The sequence below is a fragment of the Nyctereutes procyonoides genome, unplaced genomic scaffold, assembly GCF_905146905.1.
Source record: "Nyctereutes procyonoides isolate TBG_1078 unplaced genomic scaffold, NYPRO_anot_genome, whole genome shotgun sequence".
Lineage (NCBI taxonomy): Eukaryota > Metazoa > Chordata > Mammalia > Carnivora > Canidae > Nyctereutes > Nyctereutes procyonoides.
Genome location: NW_026575043.1, coordinates 63,715,552 through 63,736,453, shown reverse-complemented (window position 1 = coordinate 63,736,453; position 20,902 = coordinate 63,715,552). Strand labels below are relative to the sequence as shown.

Below are 20,902 nucleotides of genomic sequence, written 5' to 3'. Positions count from 1 at the left end.
ATTGTTATTTTAGACTTGAGCAGGTGGAGTTATTTCTCCTGAAAGACCTTTCACGACTAGACTCCGTAAGGCCCCTGCTCTGATAGATTCTTGTCATCACATTTTATTATTACTACCTGTTTTGCTGTTTGTTTGTGTTTTTTTTTTTGTGGTCAAATAGACATAAAACTTAACATATTTAATAAGCGCACAGTTCTGTGGCATTAGAGACATTCACACTGTTGTGCAGCCCCACCCCGTCCCTCTCCAGAACCCTTCATCTGACAGATGTGCCCATCCTTCTTCCTGTCTCAGAATTTAACTCCTGTGGGGCCTCTAGGTCAATGGAGTCATGTGGTGTCTGCTGATGACCGGCTCCCTCCCTCAGCATCATGTCTTCAGGGCTCGTCCTGGTCGTGGCAGGTGTCAGAAGTTCCTTCCTTCTGAGGCTGAACAACAGTCTGTTGTGTGGATGGACCACATTGTATTCACCCTTCATCCATGGGTGCTGGGTGGCTTCCATGTTTTGGTGTCTGAATGATGCTGCTGTGAACGTGGGTGTGCAATAGCTCTTCAGGTCCCTGCTTTCAGTTCTTCCAGGGGTTTGCCCAACTGGAATTGCTGGGTCCTATGGTAATTCAGTTGTTAATCTTTTGAGAACTGCTGTATCATCATCTCATTTTGTTTCAATTGAGTATTAAGTTTCTTATTCCTTTGTCTCTCTTCACATAAGCACTAAAAGTGTAGTGAGTGTATTTGTCTCATTTTGCAGAATGTAACTCAGTACATGGCAAGTAGTAGGTATTCAGTAAGTATCTTACTTTGTTTTTTAAATAGATAACAAACTTTCAAAAAAATGTCCTTCTCATACTGGTGAGAAGTGAAATATTTATGGCCTGCTCTGTGTCTCTTTGTTAGTTGCTCTTACTAGGGGCCTCTTGAGTAGCTCTTGTTACCCGAAGTCCAGTTAATACAGACAGAGACATCTTGGCCTCAAGAAAGCCAGTTCCATCACAGAAATGCACCCCACAGTTTCTGCTAGCAAAGACTTGCTTCATCTCAGCGAAGCAGGTGTAGCTATTCTGCCACTGTGAGTCTCATCCACACACTGGGGATGTCCTCCGGCCTTGTCTTCTAGGCTGAGCATCTCAGGATGTGCAGCCTGTGGGTGTGATGGCCAGGTGTCACCATGTGCCCCCCTCAGCTGCACTGGGTGGTGCTAGAGTCTGGTACCCCAGGCCCAGCATTCGTGATCTGTGGCTTCCAATCTGATTCAGATTCTAGAGAGCCTTTCATTCAGTCAAGATGTTTGTTGTCTATTTTTTGCCAGGCTTCTCGGTATTGAAATGCATTAGCCGGGGGAATGATGGTGAGATGTTATGGGGCAGGAGAAACTTCAAATGTTTGACAACTGTGACAGCAAGTAGGGACAGACATGCAGCTTGGGCAGGAGTGAGTTCAGGTGCCCCTGAGTGCCCATGCTGGTCACCTTTCCATGTGGGCAGTTCTATGGACTTTGACAAAAAACATACAGCTGTGTAGCCACCACCACAGTGAAGAGAACATTTCCATCACAACCATTTAGAACGAGGTCCTTTGTTAGCTTGATCATGTCTGTCTTCCAGTGCTTGGTACAGGATCTGATGAGCAGCTATTGGTCTACCCATGGGCTCTTGAGTCAGTTATTATCTTGAGATGTTGCCTTTACGGCTGTGCATTTTGCTCTCTGCCTGTTAGTAGTTTCTGAGTTCTGTTGTTGGAGAAGACCAGTAACTCAGCTTATTGACTTCACTAAATCAGAGTAATTGGAATAACGGCGCATGTCGGGAACCCTGATACCTCTTGGGTGGCGTGAAGCCTCCGTCTCTGTTGCTGGTCTCAGACTTCGGTTTCATAATTTCTCTAGTTTACTGTTGGGTTCTGGGTTCTGTCCCAGGACAACTTCCCAGGAAGTTGTTCCAAGTGTCCAAGAGAGTTGCCATGGTATTTTCTCCCTGTCTTTGATCTCACAAGAATAAAAACAATGTGGATACAATCCTTTGTGTTCAGAAGTTATTTCAGGACGTCTGCCTTACATCGGGGGCAGTGCTAGGTTACTGATGGCTCAGGACACATGGGGCCAAGTGTGTGGTTCTGGCCTGGCTGCAGGATTGTGGGTTGTGCACACCTGGGAGGGACATGTTGGTACCATACCCTTGTTAAATTTTTCAGGTGCGGCAATAGCGTGGTGGTTGTAGAAAATGTCTTTATTCTTACAAATTGTGTGCTGGAGTCTTTAGGGGGGGTCAGGTCATGATGTTTGCACCTTTGCACTGGCTGTGCCTGTGAAAGGAAAGGGATAGAGTAAATGCTGAGGGTCAGCAATGGTTTTTCTGGGATTGTCTATTGTCTTCAGTTCGGTTGATTTTTGAAGTTTTCTATAGATTTGAAATTTTCAAGCTATTAAACTTTTGGGCCTTTGTGTGAAATGTGAGCTGAAGAAGCTGGGAGGCCATCAGTGTTTTTGTTGTTTTCAGGTGTGGAAGAAGAAACTCTCTGCAGCCATGGAGGTGGGTGATGCGGCCGAAGTGAAGCGCTGCAAGAACATGGAGGTCCTGTATGACTCCCTGCAGCTGGCGCACAAGTGCATCCTCAACTCCTTCTATGGCTACGTCATGCGCAGAGGGTAGGCTCCTGCCTGAGGGCATGAGTCAAGGGAGAGCCAGGAGAGTTGGTCCCTGTGGGCTTCATTCTGAGGGAGGTGGGAGAGATCTGGCTAGGGCGGGGGGCTGGGGTACGGCCACACTGTGTGGGGTGCCAGGATATCCATACTACAGACATGTTGTCTCCAGGTCTTGGGCTAGAGATGGTGATTTGGTAGATTCCAGTATATTTATTTGACTTAGTGAAAGTCATCACTTGGAGGCTGTGGCGAGGCTCCAGGCAGTCCCTGAGCAGCACAGCGTGACTAATGAGGGGTGTGAGGCCATTCAAGGAGTCAGGATGGCCAGGAATGGGGGGCCTTAGAGCCAAGGTGGACTATTTCTGATGGACATGGGACCAGGTGGGACCTGAATGGTGGGCAAGGACCTTGGGGAAAGGGGGGGGTGCGGGTTGTGGAGGCCTGGCCACTGTGGTAGGGGTCATAAGGAGGGTCAGCATGGTGGCTCTGGAGAAGGAAAAATATGGGGCACTGGGGATTAGGTTTGAGGGAAAGTTGTTTTATTTTTTGTTGTGCTTTTTTTTTTTTTTTTTTTTTTTTTAAGATTTATTCTAGAGAGAGAGCACGTGCTCACATGTGTACAGGGCAGGGGGTAGGAGCAGAAGGAGGGAGAATCCCAAGGAGACTCTTCACAGATCGTGGAGCCCAACACACGCCTTGATCCCATGACCTGAGCCAAAACCAAGAGTTGAATGCTTAACTGTCTGTGCTTCCCAGGCGTCCCTATTTTTTTTTTGCTTTTTAATGACAGAAGGAGGGGCGAAAACAGGGCAAGAGTGGAGGCCCCAGGGGCAGGAGGGGTGGACCTTGGGTCACCTGACACCTCTAGATGAGACTTGGTTTGGGGGCAGTGAGGCAGATCTAGCGGGAAGCTGAGGCTGTTGCGAGCTTGTGTTTTCCTTGAGAAGTCAGAGGATGGGCATGGTGTCTGGGAGATGGGGAAGGCAGGAGATGGTGCTGGGAATGGTGAGAGGGCTCATGGGGACACACAACCTCTGGGCTGGTGCTGTGGCAGCCTGCTATATCTTCCAGCTCTGCACCCTGAAGGAAGCACAGAGCTGAGTGCTTCTGTGGTTCTCCTGCCCTGCTTCAGACATCCCCTGCTAGGTGTCCTTCTCTTGCCCTCTAATGACCCTTTGAGGGGAGCCCTCCTCCCCTGCAAGGCTGTGACTCTCTTCCTCAGGGCTCGCTGGTACTCCATGGAGATGGCAGGCATTGTCTGCTTCACAGGGGCTAACATCATCACCCAGGCACGGGAGCTGATTGAGCAGATCGGGTGAGTGCTGTGCTCTGGTCAGCCGCTGTGAGTGAACAGCCTAGAAAGGAAGGGTGAGGAGTGGGATTGGGAGTGAGCAGGTGGGTGTTGTGTTTCATGGGTCTCCAGCCAGGTAGGGCCTTCATGCTGGCTTTCTCCCTACATGGAGGAGGCCATGGTCCAGTATTCATATGGCCTTGTTTCTCTGTTTCTCTGAAGGAGACCCTTGGAGCTGGACACAGACGGAATATGGTGCGTCCTGCCCAACAGCTTTCCTGAAAACTTTGTCATCAAGACAACCAGTGTGAAAAAGCCCAAGGTGACCATTTCCTACCCTGGGGCCATGTTGAACATCATGGTGAAGGTGAGCCTGGGTCTCCAGGGAGGACCTGCCATCTGGGCCTGGGTTCCTAGCATCCTCACTCTGATGGAGATTTGGGAGGGGGACTGCATTGGCTCTCAGGTGTGTGTATTCCCTCTCCAAGCATCAGACTACCCTACCTGTGCCATTCGGCTTTTCCGTAGCCTGGGGATCTGTATAGAAAATGCTGTGCTCTTAAGTTTTCTCGTCTAGCACAGTGTCAGACTGTTTTGCTTTTAACTTATTTTAAAATACTTGTAGACTTACAGAAAAGTCGTGAAAATAGAACAGAGATTTGCATGTATCTTTTAGCCAGCTTCCTCTCACGTTTACATCTGTAAACTGTTATCAGAACTAAGGAACTCATGTTGACACAACACTGACCAAGCTAGAGTCTTTATTTGGATTTCCCTGTTTCACCAGGGCTCCACACGGGTGTGCTTGTCCTGTCTCCTCTGTCCCTTCCAGGCTGGCCATTCCCTGTCTTCAAGGAATCCTGCTAGGTGTTTGTTGAAGGTGTCCCTTTTGGATCTGTGTGTTCTTTCTTGTCATTAGAATGAGGTCATTACGGGACGCCTGGGTGGCTCAGCGGTTGAGCATCTACCTTGGGCTCAGGGTGTGATCCTGGGGTCCTGGCATTGAGTCCCCAACAGGCTCCTTGCGGGGAGCGTGCTACTCCCTCTGCCTGTGTCTCTGTCCCTCTGCACTTCTGGTCACTTCTAGGTCAGCTCCTGCCTGGTGGCCTCCCCCTGTCCCACCCACTGTTCTGCTCACCTTCTCCCTGCAGGGGTAAGTCAAGGAGCCCACACTCTGGGGGACGAGCATCAGAGAGTCTGGCCGTGTGTAGAGACCAGCGGAGCCTTGAATGAACACTGGAGGAGATACTTGTGACTCTACAGTTGTCCTGTATCTCTCTAATTTTCCTTTGTTTGAGTATCTGTTGGTGATTCTGTGGTGGCTTTCCCCTCTGGCAGCTCTCTTTCCCACATTCCTGGTACATTTATTAATTGGAATCCTTGTGTAAGGAAGCATTATCACCTTTCCTTCTCACTTAACCCTGCTTAGTGATTTCCTCGTCCTATCCTGGTATGTTTGTGACTCTGATTGTTCCTCCTTCACATTTGCCTACATATTCTTGACACATGCCTCTGTTCTGTGGTTGGATTTCAAGTGTGGATTTTTTTGTTTTGTTTTTGTTTTGTTTTTTTAAATTGCACTTTCTTACTTCCTGGTCCTGTAAGATGCTCCAGCCTCATCTTGAGTTTTCTTAGTCCCAGCCCTGGAATCAGACATTTCTCTAAGGAGCCAGGTCCCTTCTATTGGAAACCAAGGTCAGGTGCAGGTGCTTGTTGTTACTGGGTGTTACTGCTTCTAGTTGCTCTCAGTGAATCAAGCTAGGAGAGATGTGTATGCCTGAGACCTGCCTCACCCACACATGCATCTGGATTTGTTTGTCTGCATGTACACTATAAAATACAGAACGTGAGTCTGCATTGATCTGTCCAGCCCCTAGCTGGTCCCCTTTCCTCATTCTTTCTCCTATAGTGAGAAGCCTGTCCCTCACTTTCTTGGTATGTTTATTTGCTTAGTGTGTGTGTGTGTGTGTGTGTGTGTGTGTGTGTGTGTTAAGTGGCTTCAGGATTGTGCCATCACGTGTGTAAACTTACTGGCTACAGCACAGTGTGTGTGTGTGTGTGTGTGTGTAGTTGTTTTTCTCTTTGGTTTGTACTACCCTGTCAAAATAGGGTTTGCAAGAGTGACTTCAGTCGGCCCTTTAGCGGGATTCTGTATATAATGCGGTCAGCTCGTGTCTTCCAGTCTGCAGTCCCTCTAAGGTCTGCCCCATGTCCTGGTTGAATATTTTTTCATTTGCTTCTGGTAAGATTCACTCTTTACAGAGTGCAGTTCTGTGGTTTTTGACCTTCATGGAGAGTCATGTTTCTACCACCACAGAGCAACACAGGACAGTTCTATCACCCAGAGGCTCCCGAGTGCTGCTCCTTTATCATCAGCCCCTCTCCCCATCCCCAGACTTTGGCTACCCATTGTGTTCGTTGTGCAATAATTCTATCTTTTCTAGAATGTCCTGTGAGTGAAACAAGTCATAAAAGCTTCTGGATTTCGCAGAATGCATTTTAGTTCGTTGACGTCTAACGTGTCAGAACTTAACCTCTTTTTCTGGCTGAGTGGTTGGTGTCTGCTGTACAGTTTGCTGGGCCAGCCAGTCTTCAGAGGGCACCTGTCACTTCCAGGATGGTTGGGAGTGAGGCAGCCCCCTTCCTCTTGGTTTGCAGGAAGGCTTCACCAATGATCAGTACCAGGAGCTGACTGAGCCATCCTCACTCACCTATGTCACCCGTTCAGAGAACAGCATCTTTTTCGAGGTTGACGGACCCTACCTTGCCATGATCCTTCCAGCCTCCAAGGAAGAAGGCAAGAAACTGAAGAAGAGGTAGGAATCTCATAGGCTTGTGTTTGGGAAGAAAATGAATGGATGATTGAACAACCCATCCAGGAAGTAGACCAGGAGGCCAGATGGGAATAGTGCTGGTTTTTTACCTTTTTGATTCAATTTGAAAAGGTAGTAACATGAATACCACCAGCTCTTGCTCTCCACCTGTTAGATTCTGGTTGTACAGACTGTAGGCCCTTACAAGCCTCAGGTGGCAAGATGTTTGCTGCCTGGTAGATGCTGGAGGGGGAGGGTCGGACAGAGGGCCAGGACATGGAGCCAGCATCCCAGGCTCCCATTCACTGCCGTGCTCGCCGGGGGATTCCAGATATGCTGTCTTCAACGAGGACGGTTCCCTGGCTGAGCTGAAGGGCTTCGAGATCAAACGCCGAGGGGAGCTGCAGCTGATTAAGATCTTCCAGTCCTCGGTGTTCGAGGCTTTCCTCAAGGGCAGCACCTTAGAAGAAGTGTATGGCTCTGTGGCCAAGGTGGCTGACTACTGGCTGGACGTGCTGTACAGTAAGGTGAGGCCACCCCCTCCTTCCCTGGCTGCGAGGGTCCTGTGGGCAGAGGGGTGCTGTGTTCCCTGGGCTCCTGGAGAGCCAGGGGATCAGGGCTAACCCTGACAAAACCCTAGGACTGCCCTAGTTCTGGTGCCTCTCAGGATCCCTGTCAGCAGGAACCCCGTGTCCAGGGACAGAATTCTCTGAAGGAAATAAATGGCACAGAAAGATCAGTTGTGAGAGATAAATTTACCAGTGATCCCATCAACTTCTTTGATTTTCTAAATCTTTGTAGACTCTGTAAATGGGTATGTAGTTTCTACAGTGTAAACAATGGTGCTGGCTTCCCTTTAGAAACATCTCACAGAATTTTTTCTTCCCTCTTTGTTAACCATTAGTCTGTATTTCATCAAGTTCACATTACTTAACTCCCATAACTATCCACTGCTGCTGGGGATCAGATAGGCTTCTGGTTTCCACTGCGGTAATGTTGCCTTCAGCATCTCTGTACACATGATTTTCCTTCCTTGCTTGCATTGTTTGCTAAGAGGAGGCTTTCTAAATGAAAAGTATCCTGGAATGTTCTGGAACATTTTTCTGTCTTCCTTTGTTTTGTGGGCTCCTGTAGCTTGGCATGTTGTCTTGTTCTGAGGGTTGGCCATAAATGAGAGTAAGTGCCAAGAGAGAAAAACACACAACACAGGATCCAGGCAAATATTATAGAATGTTGGGGGCAGAAGACCAGGGGTACATGTACCCAGGAGCAGCTGGACAGAGAAGGCAGTGCTTGCATGTGGGAGCAGTGGAGCTGGGAGGTCAGGGGTGTGTGCACGCAGGAGCAGATAGAGCTGTTTGCTCTCGGCCTCTGACTCCTCATTGGTGAGGAGTGCTTCTACCCCTCAATGGGTCCATGGCTCTCCAGCTGGCATAGTAGCTCCTCCTTTCCCTGTTTTTCTCTTCTTTTTAGGAGAAAAATCACCAGTTCTGTCTCTCCTCTTTTTTGCAGCTCTGGTATCAGTAACCCAGTTGTTAACATTTTCTACATAGTTTAATGGTGTGGCAGTTAAGGGTTCGTGTATGGATTTGTAAGTGTTGCTGTTCGCTGGTGGGAGACAGCCCTGGTATACTTCTGCCTCCAGCTCATCTGGCTGGAAAAGGTCAGATGACTCTGGGAGGAATGTTGTCAGTGAGCCTGGGGTAGCACTCCTTCCCTTCTGTGTGATGTTGTACCTGTTGCCTCTCTCTTCAGGCAGCTAACATGCCCGATTCTGAGCTGTTTGAGCTGGTCTCTGAGAATCGCTCCATGTCTCGGAAGCTGGAAGATTATGGGGAGCAGAAGTCCACATCTATCAGCACAGCCAAGCGCCTGGCTGAGTTCCTGGGAGATCAGATGGTGAAGGATGCAGGGCTGAGCTGCCGTTACATCATCTCCCGGAAGCCCGAGGGCTCTCCGGTCACAGAGAGGTAAGAGTTTTTGAGGTTGAGGAAGGAACTGATTGCTTCATGTCTTGGATGCTCAGTTTGGAAGCCTGAGTCTGTTATGGAACTTCTGTACCTTCATAGTGAAGTGAGTTTCCTTGAAAAAGGATGGTTAGATGTAGAGGAGGTGAGGGGACTGGGCCTTGGGGCCCTGCAGAACCTGGGTTCTTAGCAAGGCCAGACTGAGAGTACCCTCAGGCATAGAAGTGTGGGGGTGTTTGGGGGGTCAGCTACTATGGGCACCATCACAGGGTTGAAGTCTAGGGCAGGGCCTTGGATCTCTCACATCCTCAAGGCTGTTGCCACCCTGGCTGGAAAGGTCTCAGTGGTGAGCTGCACAGAATGCTCCAGCATCCGAGGCTCTGTTGTACTGCCAGTGCTGTATCTCTTAGCCATCTCTACTGACAGACGGAAGTGTCCTCCAGCTTCTGAAACATGTCCAGGATAATAGCAAAGGATTCCATCAGACAGCATCTTCCACTCTCGACTACAGAAGTTTCGGAGTCAGCAGGTGGTTCTCTTGTCACTCTCTTGCTCATCAGGTTGCTTGAATTGTGCAGGGCCCACATGAACAAAATAGAAAGCAGTGCATTGAAGGCATGGGCTCCTAGAATGATAGGTCTTATTCCTGCCTGTCATTGTGTGTCCGTGGTAGGGCTTCCCACCAGGAATTCAAGGGTTAGAAGTGGTTCTGTGGACAGGCCTTGAGAAAAGTGCACAGATGGCCCGGGGGAGGGCAGGTGGGGTTGCGGGGACAAGTACTAAGTACCAACAAGAGAAAATGTTTCAAAGAAGGCCAGAGCTGTGCTTCTGTGACCCTTTGTAACAGGGCCTTATTGCTCCTTCCACAAAGGGGTATGCCTTCCTTCTCTTGTTCTCTGAGCAGCCCTGTGACTCACTGTGGCCGATGCAACATGGCAGACATGACCCCTGGTTGCAGGAGGCCTTGTGGTCCTGCTCTTGCCCTCTTGCTGCCTGATTGGCCTGCTGGGGGCTGAGAGGTCCTATGCAGAGGGAGGTCCAGGTGACAGCACCAACTGCCACACCTGGAGGGGAGGCCATCGCAGCTACATGAGTGACCTCACGCAGGACTACCTCAGTTACAGACTCATAAGCCAAAAAAAGTTTATTGTTTCAATTGATTGAGTTTGGAATGGTTTGTAATATAACAGCAGACAACTGATAAAGCTACAAACATTGATAATCACTGTTCTTGCCTATGCTAGGAAGGTTGGGGGAGAAAAGCAAATGAATGAAATAAACAGCAAATATTTCTTTAAAAAGAAATCCTCAGAGTTCTAACAAAAAGAGAAGAGATTTGGTATAAGTCTAAAAAAGGTTTTATACAGAGTAAAATAAAGAAGTCCTGTATGCCAATAAGAAAAAGACATCATAAAAAGCAGGCAACAGATACGAGCAGGCAACTCACAAGTGACGAATATGATGGTCAGTACACGGAAAGATCTTTAAACTCAGAGTAATCAGGAAGTGCAGATTTTGGAAGCATCTATTGGTTGGAAAGGAAGAGTGTGATGGTAGCAGTTGTCATGCATGTGGACCGGAGTGTGGGCGACAGTTACTTCAGAGCGAAGCCAGCAGTGCGTAGTGAGGTACATGATGCCTGATTCCCCTCACAATCGAGCATGCCTGGGGATGTGCCCTGAATAATTGCCCCTGTGTGTTTACATTGTGTTGAAGAGTAAATCTTGGGAATGCCATAGTATCCCTCAACCAGAAAATGGACAAGTGTGTTTTTTTTAATGCAGTGAAATGCTATGAAGGCGTTGGAATGATTGAATCACAGCTACATGGTGTGCTGCCAGGTGACACATGAATTACATTGTACCAATAACATCTGTATAAAATTTACAAACATGAAGTTCTTGTTTCAGGAACATATGGACAGGAATAATATAGAAGTATTCATGGGATTGGTAAACACTAAAATGGGGATCACATTTGTCTATATATGAGGTCGGTCTGGAGAGCTGCACAGAACTTCATCCTTATATTTATTTTCTCAAATGTGAAGTAAAAATGGCAGGCCATGAAGGTTGATAGGACTAGGTGAGGTGTGCACAGGTGTTTGTTGTGTTTTAAGTTTCTTTGTTTAAAATATTCACAGTAACAAATATTTCCTCCATTGAAAGGAAGCTCTGTTGCTTTGCTAGTGACACGAAAGCTGGCTTATTCTTTCCAGAAGCACGTGGACTCTGCCTGTATCTTACTGAGTAACGTTTTAGAAATGTCTAAATTGTGGGGCACTGGGAGGCTCAGTGATTGAGTGCCTTCAGCTCAGGTTGTGATCCTGGGGTCCTGTATCAGGTTCCCTGCAACGAGCCTGCTTCTCCCTCTGCCTATGTCTCTGTCTCTCCCTGTGTGTCTCTCATGAATAAATAAATAAAATCTTTAAAAAATAAAAGAAATAAAGTAAGCTTCATGCCCAGAGTGGAGCCCGATTGGGGCTTGAACGCACAACCCTGATATCAAGACCTGAGCTGAAGGGACGCCTGGGTGGCTCAGTGGTTGAGCATCTGCCTTTGGCTCAGGTCCTCATCCCAGGGTCCTGGGATAGAGTCCCGCATTGGGTTCCCTGTAGGGAGCCTGCTTCTCCCTCTGCCTATGTCTCTGCCTCTCTCTCTGTCTCTCATGAATAAATAAATAATAATAATAATAAAAGAAATGTCTGATTGTATGTACACACATGAATATGTGAGTTACATAAGGACATTTATCAATATCTCTAACAGTGGCCAAACAACACAGACCAAATGGCCACCAGTTGGGATTCTGCATTAATTAACCCATGATACTTTAATACAGTGGAGCATTATGTAATTATTAATATGATAAATATTAGATGTTAGCTGTACTTTATACAAAGTGATGTCATTAAGTAAAAGCACAGGTTACAAACTAGGTTATGATCCCTTACTTCCATGTGAATTACACGTATGCTGGTGAGTGCTGTGACCGGAATCAGGGAGATTCCTGTGTTCCTGACTTTCGTGCCTCTCTTCACCCAGGGCCATCCCGCTTGCCATTTTCCAGGCAGAGCCCATGGTGAGGAAGCACTTTCTCCGGAAATGGCTTAAGAGTTCTTCCCTCCAAGACTTTGATATTCGAACGGTGAGTGCTGGCTTTGTTACTCTGAGAAGTTTAGGAGGAAGAGTCAACCGCAGAGTATCCCTGATTTGGGTCAGCATTTTGTCTGGAGTCTTCACTCTTGACATCCTCATTTCTCATACACAATGGGTGAGGAGGTAGTTCTGCTTTAAGGCAACCCAGCACTGGGGATGGCTTGGATTCTGGTGCAGGGTTCTTGTGCTTCTTCAGCCATCTGCTAAGTCTGGGATCCTGGGAGTCATCTAGGTGCTCTGCCTCAGTTTCCTTCTCTATAAAGTAAGTACGTTTCATCCCACAATTTCAAGGTGGGTTAATAAGTACAACACAGGAAGCATTCAGAGCAGCACTTGGCCTAGAGTGGAGCAAAGCGCTGCTGCTGCTGCTGCTGCCTCTTCTCCTATACGCTGTTGTTGTCTCTCTCCCGGACCCCCAGATTCTGGATTGGGAGTACTACATCGAGCGGCTAGGGAGTGCCATACAGAAGATCATCACGATCCCTGCAGCTTTGCAGCAGGTGAGGCCTTGCCAGTGTGGACAGCGTCTTGTGCGGCTCAAAAGCCATGCAGACAAATGATCAGTGTCACTTTTGTGCAGGTAAAGAACCCAGTACCACGCGTCAAGCACCCTGACTGGCTGCACAAGAAACTTTTGGAGAAGAATGATGTCTGCAAGCAGAAGAAGATCAGCGAGCTCTTTGTGCTCGAGGGCAGGAGACAGGTAGTGGGCCTGGGACAGCAGAGCCGCCATTATGACCCCTGTGCGGCCTCCTGCTGCTGCTGTTTGAATGCTTCCATTCAAGTGTCTAGAGTGTTTCTTTTCTTTGTAGAAATGTGTGCCTGACAGTCGACTCTATTTCCCTCTGGGGATCTTCTGGGGTAGGACATACTGGATCTTCTGTTAGGGAGAAGGACTGTTTTCTTCTCTGTGAATAGGGTGGTAATTGGTCTCAGGGACCCTGTGAATTACTGTGCCAGAGACTTCGGTTTTCTTTCTTTTTTTTTTTTTTTTTAATTTTTTTTTTTAAAGATTTATTTATTTTATTTATTTATGATAGAGAGAGAGAGAGAGAGAGGCAGAGAGGCAGAGACACAGGAGGAGGGAGAAGCAGGCTCCGTGCCGGGAGCCCGATGCGGGACTCGATCCCGGGACTCCAGGATTGCACCCTGGGCCAAAGGCAGGCGCTAAACTGCTGAGCCACCCAGGGATCCCCAAGACTTCAGTTTTCTAAATTACAAAATAAAACCTTGTAGAAACCCTAGAAAATACTGAAGGGCTTAGCTAAAATTAGAAAAGCCAAAAGAAAATTCTCAGGTGCTGAAAATGAAAGGTGAACTTTATTATTATTTTTTTATTACTGACTTTTTTTCCCTAGAAAAGTGAACTTTAAACCAGAGCAGTGGGATCTCTGGGTGGCGCAGCGGTTTGGCGCCTGCCTTTGGCCCAGGGCACGATCTTGGAGACCCGGGATCGAATCCCACGTCAGGCTCCCGGTGCATGGAGCCTGCTTCTCCCTCTGCCTATGTCTCTGCCTCTCTCTCTCTCTCTCTCTCTGTATGACTATCATAAATAAATTTTAAAAATTTAAAAAAAAAATAAATAAATAAACCAGAGCAGTATACAAACTTACCTGCAAAACAGATTCTCAGGTGGGAATTTTGAAACCTAATTTTAATTTAATTATAAGAGCTATCCCTAGGAGGCGAGGGGAGAAAGATGAAAAGGGTGGAAAGTACACCATCAGTCAATACTAGCCTAAACAAAGGTAGTGTGGCTGTATTAATGCCAGCAAAATGATCCTTAAGCCAAAAGGTATTAGGATGATTATTAAATAGTACTGAAAGTCCACAGTTTACCAGAAACTGTAATTCTTAAATTAAACCCAATTTAGTTTTGAATTACATAATGTAAATATTTACCTGATTAGAAGAAATAATTGACATCCAGTCAAATTTGGGAGATTTTAACAAAGCCCTTTCCAATGAAAGATCTAGCAAACCAAAACAAGAATACATAAGGTTGGAGTGACATAGTTGACCAACTATGTTTAGTAACTAACCAGATTCACAGATTCAGTGAATAAATACTGGCTTGCACTCAGTGATCAGGAAATACACACATTCTTGTCAAGAACGTGCATTAGGGGTGCCTACATAGCTCAGTCAGTGAAGTGTCTGCCTTTGGCTCAGATCACGATCTCAGGGTCCTGAGGTCGAGCCGCACATTGGGCTCCCTGCTCAGCGGGGATTCTTCTCCCTCTCCCTCTGCTGCTCCCCCTGTTCATGCTCTCTCTCCCCCTTTCTTGTGTTCTCTCTCTCTCTCTCTCTCTCTCTCTCAAATAAGTTAATAAAATTTAAAAAAAAAAAGAAAGAACTATGTACAATGACCATGTGCATACCAAAAATGACATCTGTATAATAATAACAAAAAGTAGATTGCAACAGATTCTAAATAGTTCATATGCAGACCATTTTGTTTGGAAATTTAAAAAAAAATGTAAATAACTCATGGATCAAAGAAATCATAATGGGAACTAGAAACACTTAATGAAAGTACTAATCCTATCAAAATTTGTGGTATGCAGCTGAAGAGCACCTATGTGTACATTGTATCTGCACAGGTAGATATTAGGAAAGGAAAGCAAGTAGGAAATTCAGCTTCCAATGAGTCAGCAGCAGAGTGAGCTGTGGAGGTAGAAAGACAGAAGGTACGAAAGCAAGAACAGGAATGAGGAAAATAACAGTAAAACCCAAACAATCTTCGAAAAGGCTTAGAAAATGGACAAATCTTTGTCAAGGTAGATGAATCTTTGAGTTTTACTTTAATGAAAACAGACACAATTGTAGACACAGTAAACCCTAAAACAACGTTAGGAATTACCTTTCCCCACTAACCATGTGGGTGAAAGCTTAGATGGAAAGGACTGAATTATTCAAACTGACCTGAAAACCTGACTAGAACTTAAGCCATTAAAACATTGAATCACAAGTGAAAGGAAACAAACCAAATGGTTTTTCATAGGAATTTTTTTTTTAAGATTTTATTTATTCATGAGAGACACAGGGAGAGAGAGAGAGAGAGAGATGCAGAGGGAGAAGCAAGCTCCATGCAGGGAGCCCGACATGGGACTCGATCCCGGGTCTCCAGGATCAGGCCCTGGGCTGAAGGTGATGCTAAACCGCTGAGCCACCTGGGCTGCCGCACATAGGAATTTTTACCAAAGTTTTTAAAAAGATTATTTCAGAGAATAAGAAAAGAAGAAGAGGCTCCTTAGCTCTTTGGAATGGACCGTATCTATATTATCTGTAGGGGTCTATCTCAAAAACACGTCATTGAGTGGGAAGAGCACAGGTTGCAGTGGGGCTGCATGCTATGGGACTCTAGAACACCCCAGCCCAAGGGAGGGGAGCAGGTTTGTAGACTTGGAGTAGAAGAACAGAACACATGGGAAGTGACAGATGCTGTGCTGGGGGTTGGGATGCAGAAAGAAGGTACCCATCCTTTGCAATAGTTTCTTACAAGAAGGAGAGAGTCTTGGAGGAAACATGGAAAAATGTAAATGTGTGCTTCATAGTTGTGGTGTTTGAGTGACATTTTGTTTAACCTCTTCACTATTAGAAATTAGAAATAGATCGGTCAATGACTACCCATCTTTGTGTACAATTATTTTATCCCATTCAGTTGATACCCATATGGTTTATTTCTAGAGGTGGAATTATCTGAGGGATGGTGGCATTTTAAGTCTCCTTTGGGTCTTTACAGGTGGGCATGGCCCAGGTTCCAGAAGGCACCCAAAGCCTGGGTGCTCCTGACATGGAGGATTTTGGCCTCATGAAGCCATTGCACTTGGCCGTTCCTATTGCCACTAAGAGGAAGCGTGTCCTCTGGGAGAGCCAGGAGGAGTCACACGACCTGGAGCTGACGGTGCCCTGGCAGGAAATCTTGGGGCAGCCTCCAGCCCTTGGAACCACCCAGGTGATAAGCCTTGGAGCCTGGAGGGGCCAGTGGAAGGAGGCAGCAGGGACACCAGCAAGGCCTGAGCTGTGGCAGACTGTCTCCTATGGAGTCTTAAGTAACTTGGGGGCCCCAGGATGGGTCTTGACCTCTGAGGTGGCCAGTAAGAGAGGTTTAGTCCTTATAAGAGACAGCCGGGCTTGGAAGCTAGGTCATGTGATTGCTGAAAAAGGCTGTTTCTGATTCGCTGTCTTCATTGTGTCCTCTTCCTGACCTGTTCTGCCATCTGTCCTAGGAAGAGTGGCTGGTTTGGCTCCGGTTCCATAAGAAGAAGTGGCAGCTGCAGGCCCGGCAGCGCCTGGCTTGCAAGAAGAGGCGGTGCGTGGAGGTGGCAGAGGGCGAAACTCTGCCTGGGGCCATCCGAGAAAGGCCTGCCACTGGGTTGGGGGGCTTCCTGCGAAGGACCGCCCGCAGCATCTTGGACCTTCCATGGCAGATTGTGCAGGTGTGGACCGCTATCCGTTGACAAGTGGGATGCCTCCAAGGGCAGCAACACAGCCAGTGGGAAAGGGTGTCTGGCAAACTCATGATCCTGGGGACCCTCCTGTGGTCTGGCAGGGAAAGGGCAGGCCTCTGCTTTGGTGCCCCGGTGATTGGGGCTGGTGCCGGGGAGCACCTCGGAGGCCAGCATTTCCTGTGACCAGATGACACACCTGCTGTGTGCTCTTTCCCTTTCAGATCAGTGAAACCAGCCAGGCTGGTTTATTCAGGCTGTGGGCTGTCATCAGCAGTGACTTGTACTGCATCAGGCTGAACATCCCCCGAGTATTCTATGTCAACCAGCAGGTGGCTAAAGCTGAGGAGGGGCCTTCCTATCGCAAGGTATGGAGTAGCAGGTGTTGCTGGTCACTGTGGTCAGCTGCCTGCTCAGCCTCTGAGGTGGTCTCCACACCGATGGAGGGGGCCTCATGGAGAATGGGGCTTTGTGGATATAGAGCCTACTGAGCCAGGTGACCCTGAGCAAGGGGCCTCTGTCTCCTGAGAACCTTCTTGGGCTGCAATAAGAATTGAAATGGTGTCTTTGAAGCCCTCAGTGACCAGAGTTGCCAATGTCATCCTGGGTGCATTATCCCCTTGTGTCCGATGTCCATGTAGCAGGGCAAGGACGAGGTGGATATCTGTCTGGAGAGGCTGGAGGCTGTCTCCATAGGCTTTTCTGATGTTAACAGCTTCCCTGGGATACACTTCAATGCCACATGACTCATTTAAAGTGTGCTGTTCAGTGGCTTTTAATGTGTGTCTGTCATGCGGCATCTGCCACAGTCTGCCGTAGAACCTTTTTATCACCCTCAAAAGAAACCAGGACCCTTAGCAGTCTCCCCTTCCAGCCCATGGTAACCACCACTCAACGTTTTGCCTCTGGATTATCCAGTCGTGGATGTTTTATGTAAATTGAATCCACATAACTTGGAGCTCCACCCAAAGCTCATTTACTGAGGCTGTCGGCGCACATTTCTCAGTTGGGCACTAACAGGCTGATGTCTAGTTGAGGAGGTGAGATGTATGTGTTTATAACTGGGAACTAGACTGTAGAGGCTTTCTGGAGAAGGTGAGATTCAGTTCTGACCAAGGATTCAGCAGAGTGAGGGCCCAGAAAGGGGCAGCAGAGAACATACCTGAATTCCTATGCTTTTCTTAGATGCAGTGCAGCTTTGCAACTTCAAAGGGGAACATCTTTTGGGGGGATATTTTCCTGTTGAGTGCCCTCTCCTCTCCCCAAGGTCCTCCTGTACTCTTTGGCTCCTCTAGAGCAGTCTTCTGACCAGGCAAAAAAGGTTCCTCTCAGGTTAAACCCAGCAGACAGCAGGAAAATAAACTGGGAACACCTAACTCCCTTGCAGTCTGAGCGTTCCTCTGCTTTTCGGGAAGCTTCAGGCTGCCTCTCAAAGTAATAGCCAGAGCTTTCGGTTTTGTTCATTAGAAGAAATGGGCTCTAGGTGGTTCACTCTGTGTGCTTGTGGGCTCCAGAAGCCCTAGGACTGTTTAAGTGATGCACATGTGTGTTTAACAGATATCACCACTTAGCCTTGTGACAAGGTCAACCCTCTCTTGTCACCAGGTCAGCCGAATCCTTCCTCGCTCCAACATGGTCTACAACCTCTATGAGTACTCCGTGCCTGAGGACATGTACCAGGAACATATCAATGAAATCAATACTGAGTTATCAGCCCCAGACATTGAGGGCGTGTATGAGACTCAGGTAACAATCTTCCCAGCTCAACTGAGCAGGGATGGATCCATCTTGATGAGATGGAGGAGGGGAACTGCATATGGCATGGACAGGCTTGCAGCCCAGCTATGTGTCTGCTGAAGACACGGTGACCCTGCCCCGTCTGCCCTCTTCCAGGTTCCATTACTATTCCGTGCCCTAGTGCAGCTGGGCTGTGTCTGTGTGGTCAATAAACAGCTGGTGAGGCACCTTTCAGGCTGGGAAGCAGAAACCTTTGCTCTCGAGCACCTGGAGATGCGCTCTCTGGCTCAGTTCAGCTACCTGGAACCAGGTATGATGCATGCCAGCTACCCATGCCTGGTCCAACCTCCCACACTCCTCAGGGTGACGGCCATGTTCTCCTACAGGGAGCATCCGCCACCTCTACCTGTACCATCATGCACAGGGCCACAAAGCACTCTTCGGCTTGTTCGTGCCCTCCCAGCGCAGAGCATCTGTGTTTGTGTTGGACACTGTGAGTTCCTGGCAAGAGGCTGGGGGAGGGGCAGACCTTTGGGCAGATCTAGCCTTCACTGACCAGTGCCTGCGGAGATTGTGTCTGAAGTAGAGCCATAGAGGAGCCCTGCCACCCACAGCTGCACAGGGAGAGGGCTGATGTGGCCTCTGTTGGTCCAGGTGCGAAGCAACCAGATGCCCAGCCTCAGCGCTCTTTACTCAGCCGAGCACAGCCTTCTGATGGAGAAAGTGGGCCCAGAGCTCCTGCCTCCTCCCAAACACACTTTTGAAGTTCGGGCGGAAACTGACATGAAAACCATCTGCAGAGCCATCCAGCGCTTCCTGCTGGCCTACAAAGTGAGTGCAGTCAGGCTTCTGTGTGCGAGCCCCTCCCCTAGCCTGGGTCCTGCTAGCTGCTTTCTTCTGGTATGTCCAGGAGGAGCGCCGTGGGCCCACACTCATCGCTGTTCAGTCCAACTGGGAGCTAAAGAGGCTGGCTGGCGAGGTTCCTGTCCTAGAGGAATTCCCACTAGTGCCTGTCCACGTGGCAGATAAGATCAGCTACGGAGTCCTGGACTGGCAGCGCCTCGGAGCCCGGCGCATGATCCGCCACTACCTCAACCTGGACACCTCTCTGTCACAGGCCTTCGAGATGAGCAGGTGAATGGAATGAAGGGAGTTTCACTGTGTTTCTGAGCTCTGACTTCTTTGCCATTTGTTCGTTGACTTTCTGGGGCCGACCCCATGTCCCTGTGCAGGTACTTCCACATCCCCATTGGTAATCTGCCTGAGGACATCTCCACCTTTGGCTCCGACCTCTTCTTTGCCCGCCATCTCCAGCGCCACAGCCACCTGCTCTGGCTGTCCCCTACGTCACGCCCTGACCTGGGTGGCAAGGAGGCTGATGACAATCGCCTTGTCATGGAATTCGATGACCAGGCCAGCGTGGAGATCAATTGTCCAGGCTGCTACTCTACAGGTGGGTGCTCAAGGCACATGGGGTCCACACCTGCTGGTGTTTCTGCCATTTATTGCCATTCATTGGTGGTGGGAATGCCTACTCATGGATGCTCAGCGCTTGGCTGTGCCGGTGTGGGAAATGAGTGTGCAGGAGCCTCTGCAGGTATGAGATAAGCAAGGGTGGGCTCCATCGTGTGCTCAGTGATGGTTTTGTCAGCCACCCCTGGCTTCCCTGAGTACCTAGCAGTATGTTTTCTGAGATACTGCTTGCTGTAGTTGGACTGAAGATACAAGAGGGTTGTTGGACAAGTTCGTTTCTCTGTATGCAGTGTGTGTGGAGCTGGACATCCAAAACCTGGCTGTCAACACCATCCTGCAGTCCCACCATATCAATGACAAGGAGGGGGCTGACAGCATGGGCATCAGCTTTGATGTGATCCAGCAAGCCTCTCTGGAGGACATGATCACTGGCAACCAGGCCGCCAGCACCCTAGCCAGCTACGATGAGACAGCCCTCTGCTCCAGCACCTTCAGGTATCCAGGAACCTTCCTCCTTGCGAATGTCCCCTTGACTCTTTGTTTGTTTGTATCCTGTCCCCTTCCTAGGCAGAGCAACTGAGTTTGGGATCTAGAAGGAACGTTAGAAACTCTTTTACCTCTCCCCTTGTTTTAGAAAATTAAGAACTAAGTTACTGGGACTTCCCCCCCATCCAGGTGGCAGAGCCAGAAGCTCACAGGGGTCCAGGCTCTTTCCTCCATTTACTGCTTAGCTACCCGTTGAACATTGTGTTCTGGCTAGAAGCATGCTGTAGGTGTTGAGGCCTGAGGGTGCAGGAGAGGGCCCAACAATGAGGTCTCCACAGTGAGGAGGGAGGACACAGAGGGTGACGGAGTAGGGGGATGCTGGTGACAAAGGGGACACCCTGTGCACCTTTTTTCCAGGATCCTGAAGAGCATGGTGGTGGGCTGGGTGAAGGAGATCACACAGTACCGCAACGTCTATGCTGATAACCAGGTGATGCACTTTTACCGCTGGCTCCGGTCCCCATCATCACTGCTCCATGACCCTGTGCTGCACCGCACACTCCACAACATGATGAAGAAGCTCTTTCTGCAGTGAGTGCTGTCAGTGGCTTGCCCCAGGTCATGATGAACTCTCAGTCCCCAAAACCAGAGATATGGCCAGCCAATACCTCTGATCAGGAGCTCACTTCTGGGCTGGTGGCCCATGGCAGTAAAGGTCCTGGGGAAGGGTTAGCTGCTGTCACAGGCTGCAGCATCCTTCAGAGGTGTGCTGTGTGGTACAGTCTTTCTGCCTCCTTGTGATACAAGTCATCCTGCCCTGTGTTTGCTGTTCTACACCTCTAGTTAACAGTAGACCTTGGAGATGCACGTGTGGATGTGTCATCC

At 48.5% G+C, this 20,902-nt stretch overlaps 1 protein-coding gene across 4 annotated transcripts in view; it reads left to right on the top strand.

The window, feature by feature from the left end:
* POLE (DNA polymerase epsilon, catalytic subunit) overlaps nucleotides 1-20,902 on the top strand; it is a 50,571-nt gene that overhangs the window by 16,250 nt on the left and 13,419 nt on the right. For all 4 annotated transcript variants that reach the window (XM_055321896.1, XM_055321897.1, XM_055321898.1 and 1 more), the window contains exons 21-40: nucleotides 2,496-2,644; nucleotides 3,864-3,956; nucleotides 4,155-4,299; nucleotides 6,591-6,748; nucleotides 7,077-7,272; nucleotides 8,501-8,715; nucleotides 11,757-11,859; nucleotides 12,290-12,370; nucleotides 12,451-12,573; nucleotides 15,616-15,828; nucleotides 16,103-16,312; nucleotides 16,546-16,689; nucleotides 17,927-18,067; nucleotides 18,215-18,368; nucleotides 18,445-18,551; nucleotides 18,713-18,889; nucleotides 18,969-19,192; nucleotides 19,291-19,511; nucleotides 19,822-20,026; nucleotides 20,435-20,608. In XM_055321896.1, coding sequence (XP_055177871.1) covers nucleotides 2,496-2,644; nucleotides 3,864-3,956; nucleotides 4,155-4,299; nucleotides 6,591-6,748; nucleotides 7,077-7,272; nucleotides 8,501-8,715; nucleotides 11,757-11,859; nucleotides 12,290-12,370; nucleotides 12,451-12,573; nucleotides 15,616-15,828; nucleotides 16,103-16,312; nucleotides 16,546-16,689; nucleotides 17,927-18,067; nucleotides 18,215-18,368; nucleotides 18,445-18,551; nucleotides 18,713-18,889; nucleotides 18,969-19,192; nucleotides 19,291-19,511; nucleotides 19,822-20,026; nucleotides 20,435-20,608 — 3,233 coding nt within the window. The remainder of the gene's footprint in view (nucleotides 1-2,495; nucleotides 2,645-3,863; nucleotides 3,957-4,154; nucleotides 4,300-6,590; nucleotides 6,749-7,076; nucleotides 7,273-8,500; nucleotides 8,716-11,756; nucleotides 11,860-12,289; nucleotides 12,371-12,450; nucleotides 12,574-15,615; nucleotides 15,829-16,102; nucleotides 16,313-16,545; nucleotides 16,690-17,926; nucleotides 18,068-18,214; nucleotides 18,369-18,444; nucleotides 18,552-18,712; nucleotides 18,890-18,968; nucleotides 19,193-19,290; nucleotides 19,512-19,821; nucleotides 20,027-20,434; nucleotides 20,609-20,902) is intronic.